General features: G+C 40.2%; 1 protein-coding gene across 3 annotated transcripts; it reads left to right on the top strand.

The window, feature by feature from the left end:
- The first annotated feature begins 1,189 nt into the window (after nucleotides 1–1,189).
- atf2 (activating transcription factor 2) lies at nucleotides 1,190–18,609 on the top strand. Of its 3 annotated transcripts, none has more exons than XM_071474876.1 (12): nucleotides 1,190–1,293; nucleotides 1,946–2,018; nucleotides 2,730–2,826; nucleotides 2,911–3,029; nucleotides 3,148–3,273; nucleotides 3,686–3,864; nucleotides 4,892–5,006; nucleotides 6,823–6,945; nucleotides 9,926–10,168; nucleotides 10,607–10,813; nucleotides 13,346–13,451; nucleotides 16,193–18,609. In XM_071474876.1, exons 2-12 carry the CDS (start codon nucleotides 1,971–1,973, stop codon nucleotides 16,417–16,419), a joined length of 1,590 nt encoding a protein of 529 aa, XP_071330977.1. In that variant the 5' UTR covers nucleotides 1,190–1,293; nucleotides 1,946–1,970; the 3' UTR covers nucleotides 16,420–18,609. The 3 variants fall into 3 exon arrangements, with proteins under 3 accessions (XP_071330977.1, XP_071330979.1, XP_071330978.1); XM_071474878.1 differs by lacking the exon at nucleotides 1,190–1,293 and adding an exon at nucleotides 1,300–1,584; XM_071474877.1 differs by lacking the exon at nucleotides 1,190–1,293 and having other exon boundaries at nucleotides 1,604–2,018.
- Nucleotides 18,610–24,158: the final 5,549 nt, after the last annotated feature.

Raw genomic sequence — 24,158 nt, 5'->3', positions numbered from 1 at the left:
GCCTTGTTTTTCTCAGCATCACATGCAAGCTTTTGGGGTCCACCTTAATGAGTACTTGGTTCAGCTGAAGTTAAATAGTAATGTAATTAGGCAGCACATTAGTGCTTGCTTTTGTAAATGGCATTGAATAAATCTAGACAGTTAAGTTGAATAACGGGTTTTGACTTTTTTGAATGTCATGAATGAAAGTCCTCGACGGGTTGTTTCAAAAGCTGACAAATCTGTAATTTAGGCTAAGTGGACTGAACTGAGTTACAACTTGAAACAGTTGAGTAAATCAATTTAAAAGTGTCAGTTTTAGTAATGGATTAATGTTCAGGTAATTTATCAAGCACAAAACACTGAAGATCTTTAGTTGTCATCTTGTTCTGTGGGAACTGATGATGGGCTTTTTGTCTTTTTATAGAGTAAATTATATATCACCCCCCAAAAACAAAAACAGACGAATACATTATTGCAGATGAAAAGTAGTTGTGGCCCTAAACTTGATGTGTGATTAAAACAATTACATAATTGGTAATTGCCATACAAATTCGTGCTCCTCATAAAAAATTTTGGATGAGAATTCAAACATGTATGCATAGCTACATTTTAATGGCCCTGCATGGCAGCCTTGTGGAAATATAAATGATAAAATCCTCTTATTCCATGCTTGTATCAATAAAAGTTGTTAATAAAGCACTGAACCAAGTAAGCTAATATTCAAAGATAACAGGGGTTACTCAAATGCAAATGTCTGAACAAAATACATTAACTGATATTCAGCAGCTTCAAGGTGCAATAACAAAATTAGTCTACATCTTTTTTAAAATTGAATATCAATGAGTATACAGTTTCAGCAATAACGATGTATTATTTTTCAAACATTTATGTTTATATGAAAGAAAAAAACTATTAGTATAAAGGAATTAGCGAAATCACCAACAACTTGTCATAATACAGTTGTGCATTCATGCCCTTCTGTTTGTCCTTCAGTCATAAGTTCTGTCAAAAAACACATTTTTATTTGAGGAAAACAGTCAAATTTGCTCTGTCCATGTGCAATTTATCCATTGAGTGTAAAGAGTTAATGTTTCATTTCAATGTAGTCGTGTCTTTCCACACAATTGCAACATATTGACCAATTGTGTTCTGAATGAATTCCAGTAGAAAGTGAGAAACCTTTAACAAGGGTCAGTCGTGACAAAATAGATGCAGAACCGCTTCGTGTGACGTTTACGGAAAAGCTCACGCTGCTCTCGCGATATTTGGGTACAGACGTGGGATTTTGGAAGTCGAGGGTTGTGGCTGAGGGTAAGTGACCACAGAAACTGACAGCGACTTGTCACAAAGCTGTTGTTAAAGACTTAATTTCTGCCACTGTGCGGGACTTGTGCTCCAATGCAATGAAACGGCCTCGAAACAAACGCTGACAGGTTCTCTGTTTACTGTGGTATTTAGGTCCAAACATGGCGACGGGTGTATGTTAACGCAGGGCTCAGGCTATTTCATGGAAGCGACTGGAACAGATGATCGCTCCCTCTGTTTTGACATTACAGGGTTCATGAGTGATGTCTTTTCATCTTGTTTGCGACACAGAAAACGGTACGAGTGGTTCAGGATGTCCTCCTCAGTCGCGTATCTGGGCCAAAATAAACGGACCGAGAATTTAGCGTCTTTTTTTTTTTGGTGACACCGAGGTGTAAACAACCAAAGCAGCCGCCCTTCATCGACATGCTTTGTCCGTAATTCTCAGCACTTTAAGCTTTACAGTGGTGCTCAAACCCCCTCGTCAGTCGCACATTATCCGATCTCGGCTCTGTGCATCTACTGAAATTAATTTTAGATGAAACCACCACGTTTACTTGACATGTTGAAGGATCCAAAACCTTATTTGTGACACACTTTACCGCTCTAAAGGTTTGATCTCTAACTCCAGTTTGTGCTTTTTCATGTTTTATTTCAGGCTGACATAACAGGAATTCCTTAATATGAGTGATGATAAACCTTTCCAATGTACTGCTCCTGGATGTGGACAGGTAAGTCATCTCTGTCATATCTCAAAGGATATGAAATGACTTTTTACATACAAAGGCCTCTGGCTTGAATAAAACTTTGTGGGGTTAAATGAGAGGTTGGCGACACCTTACCCCATAAAGTTTCCCCCAAGTTCACAGCACACGAAACACTGTAGATGGTGTCTTCATTAGATTGTCTACAGAGAGGCTTAAACCAACCAGCTCTTATACCACAATACAACCTTGCACAAGGGTCTCGTTCGTCACTTGTGCTAGTAGCTGAATGGATGAAACTCAACTTCATTTAAGAAAATACACTATGTGGGGCGTCCATTGGCTCATAGTTAAGGTCATAATTCTGATCCCAGTTGATTTTCTACTGTAATGGTGCAAATTTTCCTAACAGAATTGCAACTAATCAAATTACTAATGAGTACATTTGGGGGCCCAGGTAGTTGCTCGTTATGTCCTGTTGGTCATTCAACTTGGACAGGGTTTTCTATATCCTGAGGTCACAAGTCCAGCAGCCAAGCCTCAAGCCTCCTTGAAGAGACATGAAAGAAGACTGTAAAAAAATAAAAATAAAAATCAGTTTTTCTGAATATCTGTTTTCTCAAAATGTTAGTTCCTGCACTTTATTACAAACTTTGATAATGACTGTTCACTCCAGACCTTATCCTTGTACGTCATGTCTCATTATCCTGTCTGTTTTCTTTTTTGACCTTACAACAGAGATTTACCAATGAAGACCACCTGGCTGTCCACAAACACAAACATGAGATGACCCTGAAGTTTGGCCCAGCAAGGAATGACAGTGTCATCATTGCTGGTGAGTGCTCTTGAAGTTCATATATTTAATTTCAGTTCATATAATACTTTAAACCAGTGCAATGAAGGTTGTCCTTCACTGCAGACCAAACCCCTACACCTACCCGCTTCTTGAAGAACTGCGAGGAGGTCGGGCTCTTCAATGAACTTGCAAGTCCGTTCGACCATGACTTCAAAAAAGCCACTGAAGATGACATTAAAAAGGTTGCTCTTGTTAAACTAAACTTTAGATTACATGGCTCCTGTTGGTTTTATTGTTAGTATTTCCATCTGTGCGCTGTCCGCGACTGACTGTTCTTCTGTGCCTCCTACTGTTCTGTAGTTACCACTGGATTTGTCACCTCTTGCGACGCCTATCATACGCAACAAAATTGAGGAACCAACAGCAATGGAGGCACATCGTGATAGCCCTCTGCCTCATCCCGAATCTACAACAAGTGATGACAAGGTAAAGTCTTTCAATAAGATGCCTCTTGTATTTGTGCTAATCACAGAGAGTTTGCAAGACTGTCACAAAGGAATTTCTCCTGGTTCAGTGATCAGTAATTTACTCTGGAATTTGCAGATCTACTGGTTTCAATAGGAAGTGTTTGGACATTTTGGTAATTTTATAATACTTATGTCTTATACTGTTGTGTAAACACTGAAAAAATACAGTGCTGCACAAAAGATAACTCATTGAAAAAAAGGGCATCATAAAGTGGATTTGAACAATTGGGTCTAATTTTATTCGTCATATTTATTTATTTTGTATTCCTAAAATATCAGCATCATATAATAATTAGTTCAGTAAATATAATTAAATAATTTGGTTTTCATGAAACACTTCCTGCAGCTAAGGTGTTGTATGATGTTTCCAGGACTTATCTTTGCAGCCAGCCTCACTGCCAACATCCACTATAGTCCATCCTGCATCCCTCCAAGTTCCCAATGTACTTCTAGCAACCTCAGAGGCTAATGTTGTAATACAGCAAGCTCTCCCATCGCCAACATCTAGCTCTGTTATTACCCAAGTCCCATCCACTAATAGGCCTATAGTGTAAGTAACTCGAAATGTCAATTTTTAAAAATTATAGTTTTTATTAATTCATCCTTTCCTTTTGAAAATTATTTTTGTGCAGTTTTGTCTTGGTGAGCTCATATTTCATGAGGCATGTGCTTGTTTGTTTTTGATTTATTTGCACTTTGCAGGAATGTTTATTTTTTGGCTGTAGACCTTATAAGGTCCCATCTTAGAAAAAACATCAGTGTTGCCCAGATATAGACACAAAGGTTCAATTCAATTTCTGAGGGGTGGAAAAAAACGAAGGGTTTTTTTCCCAAAACCATCACTGTCATACTCTGTGTTCAGAGCAACTTTTGAAACATGTCCCTTGTTAATTGTTTGATCTGATCCATTGCATTTATATTTGTTTTGTTAAACTAGGTCTTCATCACACCTACAGACAGTTGAATGTTTAGGTTAACTGAATTTGTCAAGACCTGTCTGACCTATCATATATACGGTGATGAATGGACATTATAAATCTAAGATGGTTAATTTTCACGAGAAACCACTGGAATGACATACTATGTGTACTATAACTTAGAAAGACAACTTTTAATAGAAAAAAACAAAAAAATCCTTTAAAATCACTATTTGGATATGAAAAAAGGTAAAAGGGCCAATTTGAAAGAGAGGTTTATATATGTACAAATATTCAGTGTTTGAATGAATGTTTTAGCCTGACACAGATGGTTTGGTTGAAAATCCCCAGTATTTGTTTTAAGAACAGCAAAAATTCTTAGGAATCAGAAGTCCATATATGGGCAGACCTGATGTTACTTACTGGATCTAATGTGGCAGTAAAACCTGTTTTTGTAGTAATATTGCTTGACTCTGTGATGCAACAGGTGTATTATTCACTTTAAGTCTTGTTTGAGTTGGATTCTGTCTTGGGTTCCATTTTTTTCCATCAGTTGTTGTCTGAATATGACGTCAGTGTGTTAGTAGCCGCTCTGTAATTTTGTGTGTTAATCACACAAGTTGTTTTCCTCACTGTGATTTCTTTTCTCTCCTCCTTCAGCCCGGTGTCTGGCACCTTCCCTGTGCTCTTACAGCTGCCTAACGGCCAGACCATGCCAGTTGCTATACCTGCATCTATTACAAACTCAAGTGTACATATTCCAACTACAATCCCTGTGAGTGTTCTGCTGGTTATATTATGTTAATATTGTGTTTCAGTGTGTGTTTAAAACAGAATTTTAGTCCACTGTGAAATTTGAAATGAGCCTTTTGCCATTTCTGATATTTATTTAATTAAACTAATCACAGAATTAAAGATGCATCCGGTAACCTGAAAACAAACAGGGACATCACTAACAAGAAAACTCATGACAAAGCATTTGTTGTCAAAACATTAGCACCTCAGGGTGCATTTAATAACAGTTTGGAGCTGTTGATCATATTGTATGAGCTTCATCAGTGGATACAGTGTTTGGAAATGTTTATGTTTTATTTTGTTTTGTTTTATGAGCACTTTATGGATTTCTTGTCCATGTTAGTTTAATAGTTAAGCTTCATAGTCCATTCTTGTCTTGGACAGCAGTGGTTGTTGAAACAGTCTCACCTCAGTGTCCTCAGTGTCCATTTAGTAGCTTTCTTGAGCTTTCGATCATATCACAAAGCTCCAGAACCAACACTAAATGCTTTTAGGGATGAGACAGTTTTGTTGACGGCTGTTTTCCAGGGACTGGAATGAACAAACTAATGAACTAAAGCATTTGTTTTCTCCAGCCACGTAACTTTGGATTATTATTGTAGTCCAGTGTGTAGACTAACAAAATCACTGAACTGTGTCGAATAACACGCTTTGCTGGGCACAAGTTTGCTTGTGAAATGTTGCCTTTGTGCATCCGGGAGATTTAACATAAAACACATCAATCACACAGGAATAAAATTACTGCTGTTTATTTCTCACATTTTAATTTTGAGACTGTGCACGGACAGTTGTTTACATCACCTAAACTGAGATCCTTGTCAGGTGACATTCAAATTACACTCACGCCGTAGCAATACATCAATACCACATATCTCCTTTGCTCTACTTGGACAGAGGGAGTATTTACAACTTTGGCACCTCAGATTTGGCAGTCAATTCAAAGCAATAAAGGTTGAGTGAAATAATGGACTTTAGAGTACAACCGTGCGTCACTGGGGCAAAGACAGGAATTGGCTGAGGCACAGCAGGCGCCAGTCCAGGATACTTCACTATTTGTCCTTGTACAATTAGAATCAACGCTCTTGATTTCTGGCAGAGCAGATAGATGATGCTACTAATGCGTTTTGCAAACCAATTATAACAGCAACCCATGACAGTGTCTCGTATAGCAAATTTGTTGTAAATGAAGGTCTTGCTGGTATCTTTTTTTTTTAACTCCCTCATGTGGAAGCTTGTCTTGTTGTTCACTGTAGTCCTGATTGTCTGTGTGGAACACTGAGCAGCAGATGATTATCTCCTGATAGCGGCACAGCAGGGAAAAAACCTGTATCTTCCCAGTCTGTGGGGATTGGGAAAGCCGTTGACAAGCAAAGGAGGGCAAAAGTAAATGGAGAACATGAGCCGCCAGTGGGCCTCCCTTTCACTCGATCATCTCCTCCCCCCTCTTCTTTCTTTCCATCTCCAGCTCTCCCCACCTCCCTCTGTCTCATTGTCAGCGGCTGCGAGAGGAGGCCTGGCTCTGCCCTTCCGACTCGTGTCTCTCCATCCTCTCTTCAGCTTCCCTGTCCATATGCTCTCACGCAGGCAGGCAGAGGTTCATTAGCGTGCACACTGCATCTCCATGTGGCGCTGCCTCCACAAAATAACAGGCCATCCAACCTAATGAGGCTGAGATATGAGGAAAGTCTGAGAGCCTGCCGTGACTGCTTGTGTGTCTGTGTTGTGGGGCAGCGCCGCCTGCCTTTTTACTGCCGAAGACTAATTTTCTCTGTGCTGATCTGTGTCTCTGCTGTCAGCTTGTCAGACCTGTCACCGTAGTGCCTAACGTCCCCGGGATCCCAGGTCCTCCCTCGCCACAGCCACAGCCACAGCCACAGGCTCAGCCACAGGCACAGCCCGCCCAATCAGAAGCAAAACTGGTATTTATTGTCTCTTCTTTTACATCAAATATTATTTCCATGTTGCATCTGTTATTTCCTGTCTGAGAAAGATAATGACAACCAAAGTACCAAGAGAGCTTGACCATAAGGAGGCAGTTGCTGTCTTTGACCTGATGAGGGCACTAGAGAAAACCTGGGTGAGCAGTATCCAAAAGATTTTCAATTACAATCCCCCTTTCATAAATGAACCATCCAACTGAATTTTTACCATCTAATATTTCTTTAAAAAATTATTTTACTGATTTATCAAGCTGCAACGATTTGTCAATTAATCAACAGAAAATGACTTGGTAACTATTTTGATAACTGAATCATCATTTTAGTCGTCTAATTTAGCGCAAGGCCAAACATTTGCTGATTCCAGCTTCCCAAATAATAATCATAAGTTCATTTCATGCAAAGATTCAGCCTGAAGTGCTTTACAGAACAGGATCAAGAACAGTGTTAGGCCAAAAACAAAGATGAAAATAAACAATAACTTAAACAAATAAAACATTTGATAACAACACAATAAAACATAAAAAACAATACTAATAAAACCATCTGTGAGAATTGCTGCTCATCTTTGTTGAACATGATGATAAAGTGACTGATGGTTGGACAAAACAGGACACGTGAAAGCGTCGCCCTGGACTTGATAAAATGCTTAATCAATTAATTGAGAAAATAATCTCATAATGAAAATAATGATGTAGGAAAAAAAAACAAAACAGAAATACTCCAGCTGTTTCTCTGTGGGGAGAAGACGGTCACAGCAGTCTTGTAACTAAGTCCTCCTGTTTAAAAGTGATGGTTGAAGGGCAGCGATATGAAGTGTTGTGAGGGAGATCAGTGGCAATGTGATGAAGCACGGATCACAGAACCTGTAAGTGTTCGCAGCATGCGCCGCCTGTGGAAATTAACAGATAAACTATGAAGAGGAGGTGTGTGGGTGTGGGTTGTGTGTGTGGGAAGGGAAGGATTGATCCTGACTGGCGAGAGGGAGGGGGTGGGGGTTGTCGGGGATCATGGGGTACGGAGATGACAAACGCGGAGACAGCGTTGTGCTCAGCACGCCGTCATTGGGGCCAACCGGAGGGGGGCTACCAGCCAAAGCCAGCTGGGGGCATCCTGGCACACGCTCAGCAAGGCACATTAAGTCAGCCTCACCCTGCATGGAACCTTTTGTTCAGCAGAATCCTGCCTGACCTGCATCCCCCCTCTTACTCCCAGCGCCTCCCACCGCACTCAGCTCATCAGCAAACACCTAATGAGCCCGCGTCAAGAAAACAGACCCGCGCTCAACCTGCCTGCTCCCCGCCCCCACCTGGCTCTCAGGGGGCGTGGAGACGGCACTTTACAAGGACTGATGATGCTGCAAAGACCACAATAATGATAATTAACTTGCTGAATTTAGAAGATTATGCTGTTAATTAGTTGCAAAATAAAGATAAGTAATATAGTAGCAGATGGTTGAATAACACCCATGAGATGGAGGGTTATTACACTGATGAGGTTTCCATGGCAGAGATGAAATATGAATCTGACTGGCTTTTCCCTCTTTCTATGGGCCATTCCAAGAGAATAATATCTTGTTTCTGCCAGAAGAGCTTCTGGAAGGGTATTACACGATAAACTAATTTGGTAGATAGATTGCTCTGGCAAAGGTAGTTGTTAGAATAATGTGGTCCTCTGTTTTCTCATGTAAATGTATTCACTCTCACTTTGTTATTGCTTCGAAAGGCTCATTCACTTTCACCTTGTTTGCTGAGTGTTTGATGCTGGAGGAATTGGCCTGTGAATCACGGGCACCAATCTGTGGAGAAATAGTTTCTGTGAATGGGCTGCGTTTGTGTGCGTCCCATGCAGTCGATATTCTATAAAGTACTATTTTTTTGATAGTTTGGGTGACATTATGTGCCGTGGATGTGTCTCACCTTTTGTATCCAGATGAGTGTGAAGAGTGTGTTACATGCTTGCATTAGACAGTTAATTTTTTGTCTTTTTTCTTCGCAAGGTTATTTTAATTTGACTTTTTAACTATTTCAGGATTTCTTTTATTTTCCTTTTATTTTTGACTTATTTGATGTAATTTTTTTAAACTTAAAAATCCTATTATACAACCTTAATTTTGATGGGAATGGAACGCCACAGTAGTTATACACATAGGCTACTCCAGTAGAAGGAGTAGCCTATGTGTCATATAATCTAGTAACCACCCTTGCAATAAAGTCAGCAGTGATACATCTCTCTTCCTGTTCTCTGCTGACTGCTCTAAACTTAGTAGCTTCATTGAAGCAAGATGTTACAGTCTGTTCACTAACTACTAAAGATTACGTCTGTATGCTGTGTCTGGTGTTGTTCATCTTTAGGAGCTTCCTTTCTTAACTTCTTGAAGCACACATTTTTGTCAGTAAGTTCTCCACTGCAGCTATCAAGAGACACAAGGAAGTTTTTTGACTCAAGGTTTTGTATCCAAAATAATCCCATAATACACACTGCTCGCTCATTTGTAATTCAGTGGCGCAGGTCCACAGTCTAAAATGTTATAGAGTGCTGAATGTGTTAGAGGAAGGCTGATGAGACCTGTGCTATAATGTCACATTGTGGAAAACATTCAGTCCTCATGCTTAGTTTGTTTTAGTCTAGTTAAAGTGTATTTCTGTTAGAATTGAATTTTTGTGACTTACAATACATACTTACCTTGTTTTTCTGTTACAACAGAGTTAATTGCTAATCTATTGCTCAAAATAAGGTATGAAAATCAAAGTTATATAGAGTAACATGGCTTAAGAGCTAGTGAAAATAAACTCTGATACTCTACCTCAAAAAGTTTACCATCAGGGTCTGTTTTTTTTTTATTTAAATATATTGAATTTCAGCATGACCTCTAACTATTTACCATATTTCCTTAATTAAATATAATTTCTTTGCATGAAAGGTTTGTGACTGTTTTCTCTGTGCTGAATCCTCTTCACAGAAACTGAAAGCCACATTAAGCCAGCAGCTTCCTCAGGTAACCAATGGAGATGGTGGTGAAGTTCAGAGCAGCGCTGTGACCCACACTGTTGCTCCCGCTTCTCCTGCCCCAACCACAACCCCAACCCCAACTCCAGCCCCCACCGCAGTCCTAACACCCACTCCGGCTCCTCACCTGGCTACAACCGAGGAACCTTCTCCCCATTCCCTTCAACAGCCAGCCACCTCCACCACAGAGACACCTGTAAGTATTCACAGCTACACTGTATAGGGATAATTATCCTCTCAGTACAGTGTTGCTGTCAGCGTTCTGTAGAAGAGATGTTTTTTTGCTTCTTATATCTGTGGCATGTATACATGCAGAATAACAGTCTATGTGAGAATACTGCTGGCCTGCATTAAAGCCTTTTGCAAACACAACATGATGTCATTATGACCTAAAATTGGATTATTATGTTAAATCTTTGTGTGTAAATTGACGTGTCAAATCAGTCACAAGGTCAAATGGTTTTTCTGCTGATTATGTGGAGAGAATTAAACTTAATGTGATTGGTAAAAGTAACGTTAGTATTTTGTGTGTGTAATTCCTGGTCCAGTTACTCAATGTGTGATACTTAGTGCTGCACAGTGATGTGTGCAGTGCATTACAGATGTAATAGTTGTTGTTCTTCTTATTGTACAGGCTTCCCCGGTGCCCCCTGCGCAAAACCCTCCAAGCACAGGGGGTCGGCGGCGCAGAACCACAAGTGAAGACCCCGATGAGAAGCGGCGCAAGTTCCTGGAGCGTAACAGGGCCGCTGCTTCTCGCTGTAGGCAGAAGAGGAAAGTGTGGGTCCAGTCTCTGGAGAAGAAGGCCGAGGACCTCAGCTCCATGAACGGACAACTACAGGTGTGCTTTTCCTCCGACCCTCACTCGCTGCATGTCAGTTTATGTATGTATGCACGCACGTGTCTGTTTATCATCGTCTGCTGCGGCATAAGCGTATGTACACAGACTTTTCCCTTCTGCGGTGATGAAGTCATTAAAGCCGATTAAGAAGAGCTGTCATGTGACAGCAGCAGTGTGTGAGCCCTTTACATCGATATGTCCCTGTCAATAAAGATGTATCCTCCAGATGTCAGCTGCACACAAGCGTGTCTTCGCTTCTGTCTCAGCAGTTTACTGAATGGCCTCAAAAATCTCCTAGGGAAAGGTGTCTTTTTGAACCTTCATTTCACTGGAAGCAATTAGGATCTGATGCTGACAAGTTCGAAACAGTTCATGTATCTGCTGTCTCTGTTGATAAGTGTGAGCCGGGGGTGCAGCACATCGGTGTTCCAGACAATTAAATGAGATGTGGTGTTTATTTGCTCACTGTCTTATTTTTCTATGAAAGCAGAGTAAGATGTGGAAGGTGGAGGAGGGGACAGGCAGCAGTGGAAAAGAAATGGGCTCATGTCATTAATATCTGGTTCGGAAAACAAGTTATCACCACTTGTCATGGGTGCACTAGCTGAGAATTTCCATAAATATAGGTAGATGAAAGGGGAAGGGAAGGTGAATGAATGGGGTTATAAACAGTAAGAGCATTACTGTTAACTACAAAGAAGGGAACAACATGTGGCAGAGAATAAAAGGGCGTTTTATATGAAGGCATTAATCAGCAGTGCAGTTTTTATAAAAACCCCCATGCTGACATGGCCCAGCTGATCAGTGAAACTGCCTCTAATGATGCACAATTATTTTAACATCATCCTTAACTGGCTTTTTAATGAGGTGTCAGACCAGGCAGCTCACAGGGCTCCCAGCATTACCCAAGGCCCATTTGCTCAATTTTGATTTAATTCGCAAAGTTAGAAACAAGTTAAACTCTCAGAAGTCCATCTTAGTCAGGAATTACATTCCGTGTATGATGCAGTTTGATGTTTCTGTAGCCGGAGCGTCAGTGGCGGAGCTACAGTCATGGTTTTGAAGTAAGTGATTTTATAAACGCATTTGTAAGTCAACCGAACACTGTATTTTCACTGCTTATCTGTAGAAGAAGGGTGCGTTTTCTCACATCCAACACATGAAACAACAAATGTGACTTTTGTGTAAAGTCTTATCAGGTGTCTGTATCATTGGCTACATGTGATGCATGCGCTCTTTCCAGCTGTGTTTAAATCTGTCTCACAATAACTCAGCCCTGCCAACACCAGCAAGACTAAACAGATGGAATCAAATAAATTGGCTGCTTTTAGACTAATAGATTAAGCTGCCCATAGTCCTTTAAAGGAGAAGAGAAGGAGCTTAAATCTGCCATTGGGTGTTCTGCGGGCCCCTGGCCGCTCTAAATCCAGTTAAAGTCACCTTCAGCGTAATGTGGCTCTCTTTTACGACATGCAGAAATCCTCAGTTCCCCTGGGAGCTGTAACGACACAAGAGTGTAAATCTCAGCAGCATCTACAAAGTTGCACTGACAATCCGAACAGCTCACCTCTGACAAATGTGCTGGTTGGTAGCCAGTGAAGGCCCATAATTATTGTGTAGGAAAAACATAAATGAAGAAGTACATCATACTTTATTCTGATTTCAGTTACCTTTCCCTATGTTTGCTCTCTCTTGCTGGACAAAACACGAGTGTATCTGCAGTAATGTGGTGGTCATGTGTGCTTACTGTACAGAGGAGGTCTTGAAAATTGAACCTTATTCATACAGGGCACCAAGCCGCATTCAGGCTGTGATTTAGTTTGTATGCTATATTGAGCATTTACAGTATATATGCAGGGTTTTGGGATCCTGTTCATCCTGTCTATTCTGGGTTCAGACTAGAACCAGACCGTTAAGTCAGACGGGCAGACACGTTTACTTGCATTTTCTTTTTGCAGATGTATCGGTATCAGCTTTAACTGTTGGCCAAAAACTAACAAGAGCAGCACAGAAATGCTAAAGACACATTTCAGGTGGGGTAGAATTAGAGTCATCATTACATAGTTTGTCCACCAGAGAGCACTGACACAGTTGTTAAAGTGTAAATGTTCAACTCAGTACAAACTGTGTCTTTGTTAGAATTTTTGGTCACAGCTCTTAAAAAAAACTATTTGCTAACTTGTACTGTGTATTATGACTTGATGTATTAAAAAAAAAAAAAAAAAAAAAAAAAGATATTAACTGATACCTTATTGGATTTTTGTAACTCTCAAATATCAACTATTTGTCACAAAAATCAAGTGGGACTCTACCTCAACTAAAGGTTAATACCTTGTAAGTACACGACAAAAGGTTCTGAATAATATTTTAATGAACACAAATCTGACCTCCATCTAATATGGTAAACTCATTTTGGAAAAGTTGAACTCTGTGCACGTCATCTGTTTGTCTTCATTTTTTTAATCTGACGTACTGTGTGCTTCAGAGTGACCATTGTATTGAGTGCTGTTGTGTGTCTCCTCTCTCCCAAAGAATGAAGTCACCCTGCTGAGAAACGAAGTGGCTCAGCTGAAGCAGCTTCTTCTGGCTCATAAAGATTGCCCTGTAACCGCCATGCAGAAGAAATCTGGCTATCACAGTGAGTAATGCTCCATTATTCTCAGCCCGAGGCTTCCAGTGAAACGCTTCTAAAAATGAGCTCCAGATAACCACAAGAAGGACATGGTCTTACTTGTGGCCCAATGGGAAGAGCTATTGACATATTAAATCCCTTTTTTTGAAAAAAAAAAAAAAAACCAAACAAAAAACTTGGCAAAAGTTGAGATATTCATGGGCAGCGTTGTTTGAGACAGATTCTTACTGGAGTCCTTTCTCAAGGCCACAGGTGGTAACCACAAGAACGCAGCTGCCTCCTCATTTGACACCAAAATAAACATTTGTCAGATGAGACTAAATATCTGCTGCGAATGAATACGAAAGCATGTAACACCCAGGTATGGTAATTAAAATGTGCCTTTTACATCTTCAGCTTACATACTGTGGTCATTTTTTCTGAATATTTGAATATACAGGAAGATTCAGCCATTTGCAGCCTCTTCATTTAAATTTCCCGTTGTCAGCCTGCACTGTGCAGTCGCGTCACATGGTCTCATTTAGAATTATATCACCTATATTTCTCTGTTTTCAGAGACCGGTCACTTCTGTCACTCTGATTTTCTGGTCATAACTCACACCCCCACCACGCACATGAGCCAGTATGCAACAAGAACGAGTGTGCTCCGAGCCACTTCTCCTCCGTGCTCTAAACACCTCCGCTGACTTGTATTGACAATGATTGCCTCTGAAATGAGTCCATTAAAGCAGCAAGCTTGACAAGACTGCAGAGCATTCTCGTTGTGGGATGTCCACCAAGCGAGGCTGTTCATTATGCATCCCTTACTGCTAACCGTCCCACTGACACACGTCATGTGCATTATGGGACTGATGGTTTGCAGGCTAGAGTGGGCTGTCAGAGCCAGGTCTCATTTAGTGTTGCCTGGATTGTTTTTTTTTTATTTTTATTTTTTTTATCAGGATCTGCAGATGAATTGGGTCATCGCTCTCATGTGTTTACTGAGGATGTCTGTCCTGTGTTTCTGGACCTTTGTGAAGGATGACATTTGGAGCGCTTTTTCTGCAGTTTGGGGAAAATATAACCACATCCAAATGCCCCAGTTCATCAGTTTGGTTCATGTTGACAGCCAGGGAGGAAAGGCAGAGCGAACATAAAAGTCTGGTAGAAAGAATGAAATAAACCAGTGATTCCAAACTGTCTTTGTCTGACCTACCCCCACAGCTCAAACACCCCTTCATCAACATCACCTATCATTCGAAATGTGTCCGTACAAATTGATTTTTAACTGGATGTTATTGAACACTATTGATTATGCTAAAGAAGATATTATTACAATATTTACATTACAATGAAACTGTCTGTTGAGGTTGGTTTGGTCAGTTTTGCCATCACAACACTTCATGTAGATATTTTCTTAAATTCACATTCAAATATTTTCAAATTACTGGAACATCTTCACAATCTTACTACTTAACCCCCTGTCAGCTGTAGGAGTACCCCCTGGAGTACAAGTGCCCCTGGTTGTGAATCACTGAAATAATCGATCTCACTAATTAGTAAAACACATTATTTAATTCTGACTGATCATGGCTCTCAGTCATATAAAGGCCTCATCAAGCTCTCTGTTTTATGAGAGTTACAAATCCCATTAGGGTACACTGCCCCCCAGACCCAGTAATACCCTTCATCGTCCTGACCAGGCGTAACCATGGCAGGTGGGAGGAAATTACCCAGACTGCCCCACAAACAAGCCAGGACATGCTTTCAGTTGGCACACCAAGCTGTCCATCTGCTTAGAGCGAACTCCACTTCAGAAACCAAGAGAGCAGAAAGAAGCTCCGGCTGCCCTGGGAAGCAGAATTTCTGAGTAGTATTATGCATCAGCCAGCCAGCCCTTAATGTCGTTAGGAGTAATAATGCTCACTTGAACATGGAACAAAACCACAACGCTGATTTATTCTGAGGTTGACCTTCTGCATAATAAAACAGCAAGGGAGTTTATAGCACTCTGACATTCACTTGCACTAAATCACACAGTCAAAGTCCAGTCAAGAGGGCAGATGAAGCTCCTAATGTAAAGACATTTGTATTGCACTTTAATTGCTTCTTCTTGCTATGGAATCTGTATTTTACAATCTCGAGTACGAGTCCCAGTCATTAATTACAAAGTGCCATAACAAGTGACTTCATATCATTAGCAATATTAATTATCATTGTGCTCCTTATTCCTTTATGAAACAGAGCATGAGAGTAGAGTCTCTTTTTTTTTTTTTTTTTCTTTCCATCCGGATCCAATTAATTCAATGCAACTGCCTAACAGCTGGTGGCATTTCAACTCCAAGTCTTCCCTACTCTCCAGTGTGAGCATCATTAAAATCAGGTGCTGTAATCATCTGTCGCTGCAGTAGTTGGCAAGGTAACAAAAAACAAATGAGAATGCAGTTAGGGATGGGAAACACTGCCACATGCCCCAGAATGTAATGCACCCTTATGATGTGGGTTTAAATTGACATTGGAGCTTTAATTAAAGGAAGGGGTGCAGAAGTAGCATTATGGGGATTAATGAAATGGTTTGCATACACCACATGCAAATAGCTCTTTTACATCTGCTTAGGCCTACATGGCAAAGCTTTCCTGAGCCTTCCTGGATTGTATCAGGTAAACGCTGTTAATTAAAACAGCATGAAACAGCAGTGTAAGAAAATCCAAACATCATCGCGATACGTCAGCCGCCCAAACCGTGATTGTCTGTCCCATCTTTTCAGTCTCTGACAAAGACGAGAGCTGCGAGGAGATGTCCGTCCCCAGCAGCCCCCAGAACGAGGCCATCCAGCACAGCTCCATCAGCACCTCCAACGGGGTCAGCTCCTCCTCCACGACCCCAGCTGTCTCCGCCCCGTCCAGCGCTGCCGCCGCCATCACATCAAACCAGAGCACAGAGGAGAGCCAGCAGCGGCGGGATGCCGCCCAGTCTCAGCCTTCAGGAAGTTGATCATCCCATACTCTGCCCGAGCGTCAACACTGGAGCGCCGTTGCCTCTTCTATCTCTGTGACAAACAGAGGAAAGCGATTCTCTCTCAGCTTCAGTTTGGACCGCACTGTTAATTTATTCTTGATTAGTTTGTTTTATGTTTGGTCCATCTTGTCCTCCATAGGCAATGCTTTTCAAAATGCAATGTTTCCTCTGGAATTGATGAAGACAAAAAAACAGGCACTTTAGGTGTAAGATGTAAAACACGTGGTTCTAAAATGTTTTTGTATTTGTGTGACTTATTTATTAATCTTATATATTTTTTTATTTGAAGGTGATCAGCCTGAACGGTTGATCAGTGAATTGTTAGGAACTTTACCAAAGTGTGTCGTGGCTCATTTGTAATTTGTTTGTTTGTTTTCATGACTTTTATAAGCACTATCTTTATGATGTAGTTGCATAAAGAGCAGACACTTTTTGTTATAATTTCCTTTTTCCATTTTGCACATTTTGAGAGATGACGGGTTTACCTTTTTGGAGTTTGACAGTCCACATGTAAAGTACTGGCAGCTTTTTAGAAGTAGATTTGAATACTGTCACATTACACAAATGTAAATGGCAGAATCAGATTTTAAATTTGACATCTTTTCTGTGAGTGAGATCAGCTGTAGTCACATTGTGCAGTTTGAATGTTTGAGCTCACCTCTGCTTGTAAAATAGTCTTAAAGGGGCGAGTTGGTTAGAAATGCTTGTTATTTCATCGACATTCCACCTGTAGTCTGATTGTTCCTGAAGCAGTGATTGTAGGATTGCAGTACCTTTTCCATTACTCAATCATGGTGATGTTGACTTCATTCAGTGCCATTAATGTTTTTGTATAAATTACTTCTGTACCTTTTTAATGCAGATTAGATTAAGTTGATTGCCGTTCTCTCATATTAAGGGTCCCATGAACATACTTGCTCAGTAGAGGAGATGTATTGCTTTTATAGACTGTCTTTGCTTTATAAGTGACTGTTTATGGCTCTAGTGTCTAATGCAGAACACTTAAGGACATGATGCTGTTTTCATGATTGCAAGTCTAGATGACATTTTTAGAAAACATTGTAAATAACATCAATGATACATTGTACGTGATCTTTCGAGGTGTTATGTACTCTGTTTTTTTTATAGAATAGTCCGGATTTGATAGCTGAGCTCTGTTGATCACATGAACTCTGTTAGCATCAAAAACTGACCTTTAAAATCTTCCAATCATTAGGATAGACCTCTCCCTGAATAACGTTGTCATGTAAAATTAAAGCATTCAGATGTGAACTGGAATCACATCATGTATATTAGAGTAACACTACTACTGCTTTGTAAGAATTGTGAGCATTTCATCATTGAAATAATCGTAGGAAGTAAATCACACCATGAAGTCAATTTGCCTTTTCTCTTAGTCTGTACCGGCTTACTACTGTGTAGTTTTACGAGAAGCTAACACATTGTTTTCTTAAATTATGATTTCTTTTTTTAATCTTACTGTTATGTGCTATCTGCATGAGATAACAATTCTCTGCGAGAATTTAACTGTTTGTTCAATAATGTCTCAGTCAGATAAATATCATTCAACAAGTTGTTTAAACTTGAGCTGTGGCTCGAAGATTATGAAAACTTTGGTTATTTGTTTTACCTTGGCTTAACTTCTAAAAAAAAAAAGGGGTGTGATACTGTGTTGAAAGTGTACTTGTAACTTGTGAAAGTTCTGTATAAAATTTGAATTGATAAGTTGTTGTAATAAACCTTTTAATATCTCTTTAAAATCCAGCTCTGCTTCCATTTAATTCTCCAGGCTGATTTCGTCTCTACATGTACTTACACATCAAATGAAATGTGTGAATGTGTTAACAAAAAATAATAACAGTGGCAACATTTTACAAAATTACATTTCTTAAAAAAAAAAAAAAAAAAGATAATAATGTCATTAATGCTTTCACAGCAGTTTCATTGTAACTTTCACATGAAACTACTGTGTATTGACAAGTACAGAGGAGCTGAAGAGACTAAAAAACTACACAGATGAAACATGTTGCTGGTGAAAATATTTCTTGTGGTGTATTCTGCCACCTTGTGGAAGATCTGAATATGACCAGATTTCTGATGAAATAATCAGTCAATCCTGCTTTAGACAACTGGAGGTTATGACAATAAAGAATAACATTTCACATATTTTACGACAGCTTCAGTAAACTTTGATCATTTGGGGAGATGTTCGGGGACGTCCCCAGGAGAGGGCTTAGTGAGTTGTGGGGCCCTTGGCAAACTCTGTTGTGACATATTCTCCCTATTTCAATAATTGTGAATTTTCATGCTGACAGTGTAAGAAAAAGTACTTAAGTAAAACTATCACAATATAAAAATACTCTTAACTCCTGTATGTACAGCCGGATATTTTAATTATTTTATTTAATTTATCATAACTAGTCTTTAGGCTTTGGTTAAATCCAAACTTAAAAAAGCAGTATTTGGTAACAGATACTGCACCTGTCCATCTACTTTATAACAGACCATGTCATATAGTTATAGCCATACTGCATATGTTTTTTTCAGAGAGGCTGATACATGCAGAAGTATGATTGATTGTTTAATCAAGTTTCTAATTAGCCTAACGTGGGGGTGGGGCAGATTTGGCGCAGGCGGTGCATTGCCTTACTGTATTTCTATGTCTTATGTAAAGCATTTTGAATCCACATGTGGAAAAGCACCATGCAGATAGAGTTGCACTGCATTGTGTACCAGGCCAACACACAGCATACACAGCTGAAGGAGAGCAGCTCTGGGTGGTGCTGATGAAGCAGGCAGAATGTAAACCTGCCTGTCACTGCGCCAATAAACTGACTGGAGGCAAATACACAATACATGAATCAAGGGTCCAATAGCTGCCGGTGTGTGGAGTGTTAACAAGTACACAGAGGGGATGATGTGGGGGTAGATAAGATGATCACTGCTTTGACCCTAAAGTGTAACATGAATGCCTTGATGATGACATCTCAGATGTAGCTGTGTCTTTTATTTATTGGTCAACGACTGTCACTGCCACCAAGAGCTGCCTTTTACAGCCACTGACTGAAATACACTGACCTGCACTGACTTCACTTGTCGACTCATTATTCTCAGGGTACAGGCTCATGTGTTTTCAGTCAAACTGACTGATTTTGATGTGAAACCTGGGACCTGCTTCCAAATCCTCTTTGAATTAAAACTTCGCAGCCTTTAGTGTTTCACTTTTAGTTTTACAGCAGTTTTTGTAATTCTGGCTTTACTGTGCATCGTGTTATACAACAGTGCAAGAATTGTGTTTAGATGGATTATTATCATATAAGATATACAACAATACAAAATATTTGAGTAGATGTTTATGCGAATATGTGAGCATTTCCAGGCAGAATAAAATATACTATCAATAAGACAGAGCATTTATGGCAGAAGGATAAACTGATCCAAGACTTTAGTCAATTTTAAAGTAAATGCAGCTCAAGGCTGAAGATCCACCTTTACATCAGCCTGGCACTGACTCAGTTGTGTGCACACCCAGCAGCATAATACAACATATAATGTGAAAGATTTATGGTAGCATTGATTGTGAAAAGTAACATTATGTGAACAAACAGAAAACCCAGCACCAGCGCCAGCTCTGAATGTCCAGCAGGTGGTGCTACATCCAAACTTAAGCCTCATATTTACTGCATCTGTTAGCCACAGTAACACAGTTCAAATTAATGAAGGATTTAAAGGAATCACAGATTTATCACTTAAGGTTCACTGAGGAAAACAAAATCAAAAATGTACTTGAAAAATAACACTACATTTCTTCACTAATTCAACTCATCTCATTTCAATTTGAGACAAAATGTCTGTATAACATGTTTTCATCATGTAGAGTCGGTGACAGTTTGGGGAGTGAAACGCTTTCTCTGATTCAGTTGTTTGTTTTTCATCTTATAGAAATGTTTCCCTGCCAACTGTGCTTAACTGGGTCAGCCTTGATTAGCTGCTGATCACAGAGGGGAGAATTGGAAATATTACTATGTAGGTCACAGTGTTGGTGAATAACAACACTATTTGCTTGATGCCACGTATTTACGAAGCTGGAGCCAATGATGCTACAGTGCCGCTCTCCATCTTTGAAGTTAAATCAAAGAAGGGGGGGGGGGGGGGGGGGGGACTCGGTGCTATTTCTCATTCTTTTTCACCTCCACATGCAGGCTATTCATTTTAATTGTTGGATTAATTGAATTCCCCCTGGCAAACAGCCCTGTGTTATTCATTATTCATTTCATAATGATTTTAATGTTAATTTCATGAGGTTTTCATTAATGAATGCAGAACGTTTAGAGGTTTCCCCTTTTTCTGGCTAATGCAGCAGGAAAGAGAAGCTTTCAAATAGACAGCATGCAGTCTCGGTGCTGAACATGATCCGCACACTGTTTTGTGACATGAAAAAGCATTGTCTATGAATTTGCTGTTTTCCCAGCCGCAAACTCCATATTTCACAAAATTATGAGCCACACACATGGAGCCATCACATACAGCAGAGGCTAATTGGGAGAAAAATGGCAACTGAAATAAAAATGGCCAACATACCACAGTCGCTGGGAGTCTCCCTCTTTTAGCCTCTCCATAAATGAGCAGGATAATAATGTGGAGCTGATCTGCTGACAGACAGGCTGCTCCAGCTGTTCCCATAATTCGACAGGTATTACGCTTTGGCCCTTAGCAGTCTGCCTCAGCAGACTGGCACTTAATTAGGCAAAGATTAAGGCCAAACAGCCTCATTTACGTGAATTGTATCATAAATACAAAGTGGCTACCCTCTTTCCTTCAGGGGGCATCAGGGGTAAATCTGAAAAACGCAGAGGTTTGCTGAAAAGACGGTGCTCCAGGCCTTGCACTCCAGATTTCTCAACAATGAAGACTCTCCCCCTGCTGAGGGGTGCTGTTTTTGAGCACACGCTTTAACCCCTCAAATCCAGGGAGACGGAGATGAAACAGCTTGATTTACATTTAATTCAGATTATGTAAATACACTGGTTGTGTCCCAAACCAAACATGGGACACAATGCAAGCTGCCTGCAGCACCAAGCAAAGATGGCCTCCATTGTTATTCAAATTCAAGGAATAAAATATTTCTTTTATACATGGTCTCTGTTTTTAATTGAACTCCTGATGAGATATAAAATGTTCCTTCTACAAATACTGATAGCTGCTCATTATTTTCAGTTGGCAACCTCCACATACTATCATACTAAGTCTGTTTGCTTTTGCTCTTGATTGGAGGGCGACTGTGCATGGCATCTGCCTCTGCCACTGGGGATGTGCATCTATTTAATAGCATTATAGGGGTGTAACAGCTATCACCAAGTGCACGGGTGGAGGCAAATCCCCAGTGGGCATGTGCACGTGCCCGACTCTGCCAGTCCTTCCCCTGGGCATGAGGCCTCCCCGCTGGGTCTGGAGGCTCCAGGATGTCTCCCACATTATTCTCTGCAGACATTAGTATGCATGAAGGTCTGTGGTTTACCTATTACTGTATGTGTGGGTCTTACCCCATAACTCAATCCTGCTTCCCATGTGAATTTGCTTATTTTGATATCAATATTTCATGGTGGTCCCTCCACTCACACTGCGCTGATGATACAAGGCTGCATATGCTGGTAAAAACCAGGCAGGAGTGCTGGCAGAAGTTTTGTCAGGCTGGGATTTACCGTTTGCTGGAAAAGTATTCAGATCCTTTACTTAAGTAAATGCAACCAAAAATTTGAAATTTTCTTTTACTCCTCTTTTAATTCCGCATTCAAATTTTACTCAAGTAGAACAGGATCAGTCAGCAAAATGTAGTTAAAGTATAAGAGCTCATGTTGGAGACACAATGTCTCCTTTCACAGTGTATTACAGTTGTATTACGTGTATGGAATAACAGGTTCTTCACATAAAACCACTCAATCTGCAAAATATTAAAATATATATATATAACATATTCTCTCTTATAGTAGTGGAGTAGAATCATAATGTCTGTATTAGTCAGCCCTGTGACAGACTGGCGACCTGTCCAGAATGTACCCCGCTTCTCACCTAATGTCGGCTGGGATTGGCTCCACCCACTACCAGCCTACCCTCCTTTCTTTTTAGCTTCTAAGACAAACTTTTTCCCATGTTTTAGCCTCAGCCGCCCACTGTAAATGTATATTCTCTGGTATAGGTTATTCCACAACGCATTAAAAACACATCGATCAACCACAAAGTTGCACGGAGTGACATGTTCCTTTATTAACATGATCATGAACGCTGTGGTTTATTTTGAGTCAGTGCCTTATAACCCCTAACATGAAGCAATGGCTGCCTGTGACCTACTGTCCCAGGGCGTATGTTTAGGAGTAGTGAGAAGCTGAATGAAAAAAGTGGAAGTTAAAGTTGGTTGAACTATACAGTATTTCACAAGAAAATCAGAAAGAAAGTTTGAAAATAATAATTTAAAAGATAAATAAATTAGAAATGAATTTAATTTGTGCTACAGAATTTTGCTCTCTTGTGAAATAGTGAGATCAATCATCCCTCGATCTGTTTCATTTATCTTGTGATCCATACTGTTTGAGGAGTGCTTGCTTTATAAAATTACAGTACCCACCACTTTTAGCACATTATTAATTTTTTTCTTAATAATTATATTTGATGTTTTGACCCCATTTACATCTTCAGGAGGAACAAATGGGCTTGGGGCTGAGAGCCACAGACAGGGGAGGAGAATCAGACAGTACTGAGAGACAGACGGACACATTGTAGGTTTTGGTCTTTTCATGGGATTTGTTGACTGAAAGAAAGGTGAAAAATGCCAGCCCTACTCAAACCTAAACTACTCACATGTTCTCTGCTTTTGTTCCTGTTGTTTTGTTCACGATGTGAGACAAAAGCCGCTGTCTTCTCCGCTGGCATCTCACTTTCTTTGTTCGTGACAGAATTTGAAGACAAAGCTGTCTTGATGTTTGTTTCTAATTCATAATTCATAAATATTGATTCACTGATGACAAGAGAGGTGGAATTGTCTTCTCATCGCACCGTGAGGACAATTTATTTTTAAATGATTTCGAAACATGCTGTCAAGGTGCCTCCTAAGGTGTCTCTTAACTGAAGTGTTGATTGACCTTTTGCTTCAACATGCTCACACGAGGGAATCTTCTTCACTAACTGCTGATCAGTGCAAAGCCGTATTGATTGGCAGACACTTCAGCGGGAATCTGAGGATTGATTTTATCCAGAGAGGTGTCAACAGGAATTCCTATTAATCGCAAGAATTACCATATTCACATGTTTTCATCATGAAACTCTATTTTTTATTATTTCATGATCATGCTGAAGAAAAAGTCCTCATTTCATATTCTGCATAGGAAATGAAGCTGTGCTCTTAAAACCTCATCAGTGTGCTCTTGACATTGACTTGCCTTACAGTGTCGACCCCTGTCTCTGTTACCCCTCCCCCCTCCTCAGTCCCCACCCCCCCTCGCTCCCTGTGCACTGACCAGAGGTACAGATTGCTCCTGTATCATTGCAGGCACAGTTGTGTTGATTTATTGGCTCTGCTGCGATCTTGATCCCCCTCATTAGCTCCTTCATTACACCGTCGATCATTTCACGGTGGGCCATATTGTACAGATTGCACCGAGCTTTATTGAGCTGGCTCCGAGCACATTCTTGTGGTCGGTGGTTATTGTGATAGATTCCTT

Source organism: Trachinotus anak, unplaced genomic scaffold (assembly GCF_046630095.1).
Source record: "Trachinotus anak isolate AG129_WGS33_773 ecotype Australia unplaced genomic scaffold, CSIRO_AGI_Tana_v1 ptg000001l, whole genome shotgun sequence".
Lineage (NCBI taxonomy): Eukaryota > Metazoa > Chordata > Actinopteri > Carangiformes > Carangidae > Trachinotus > Trachinotus anak.
The sequence above is the reverse complement of the archived record's forward strand: the minus strand, read 5'-3'. Positions and strand labels throughout refer to the sequence as shown.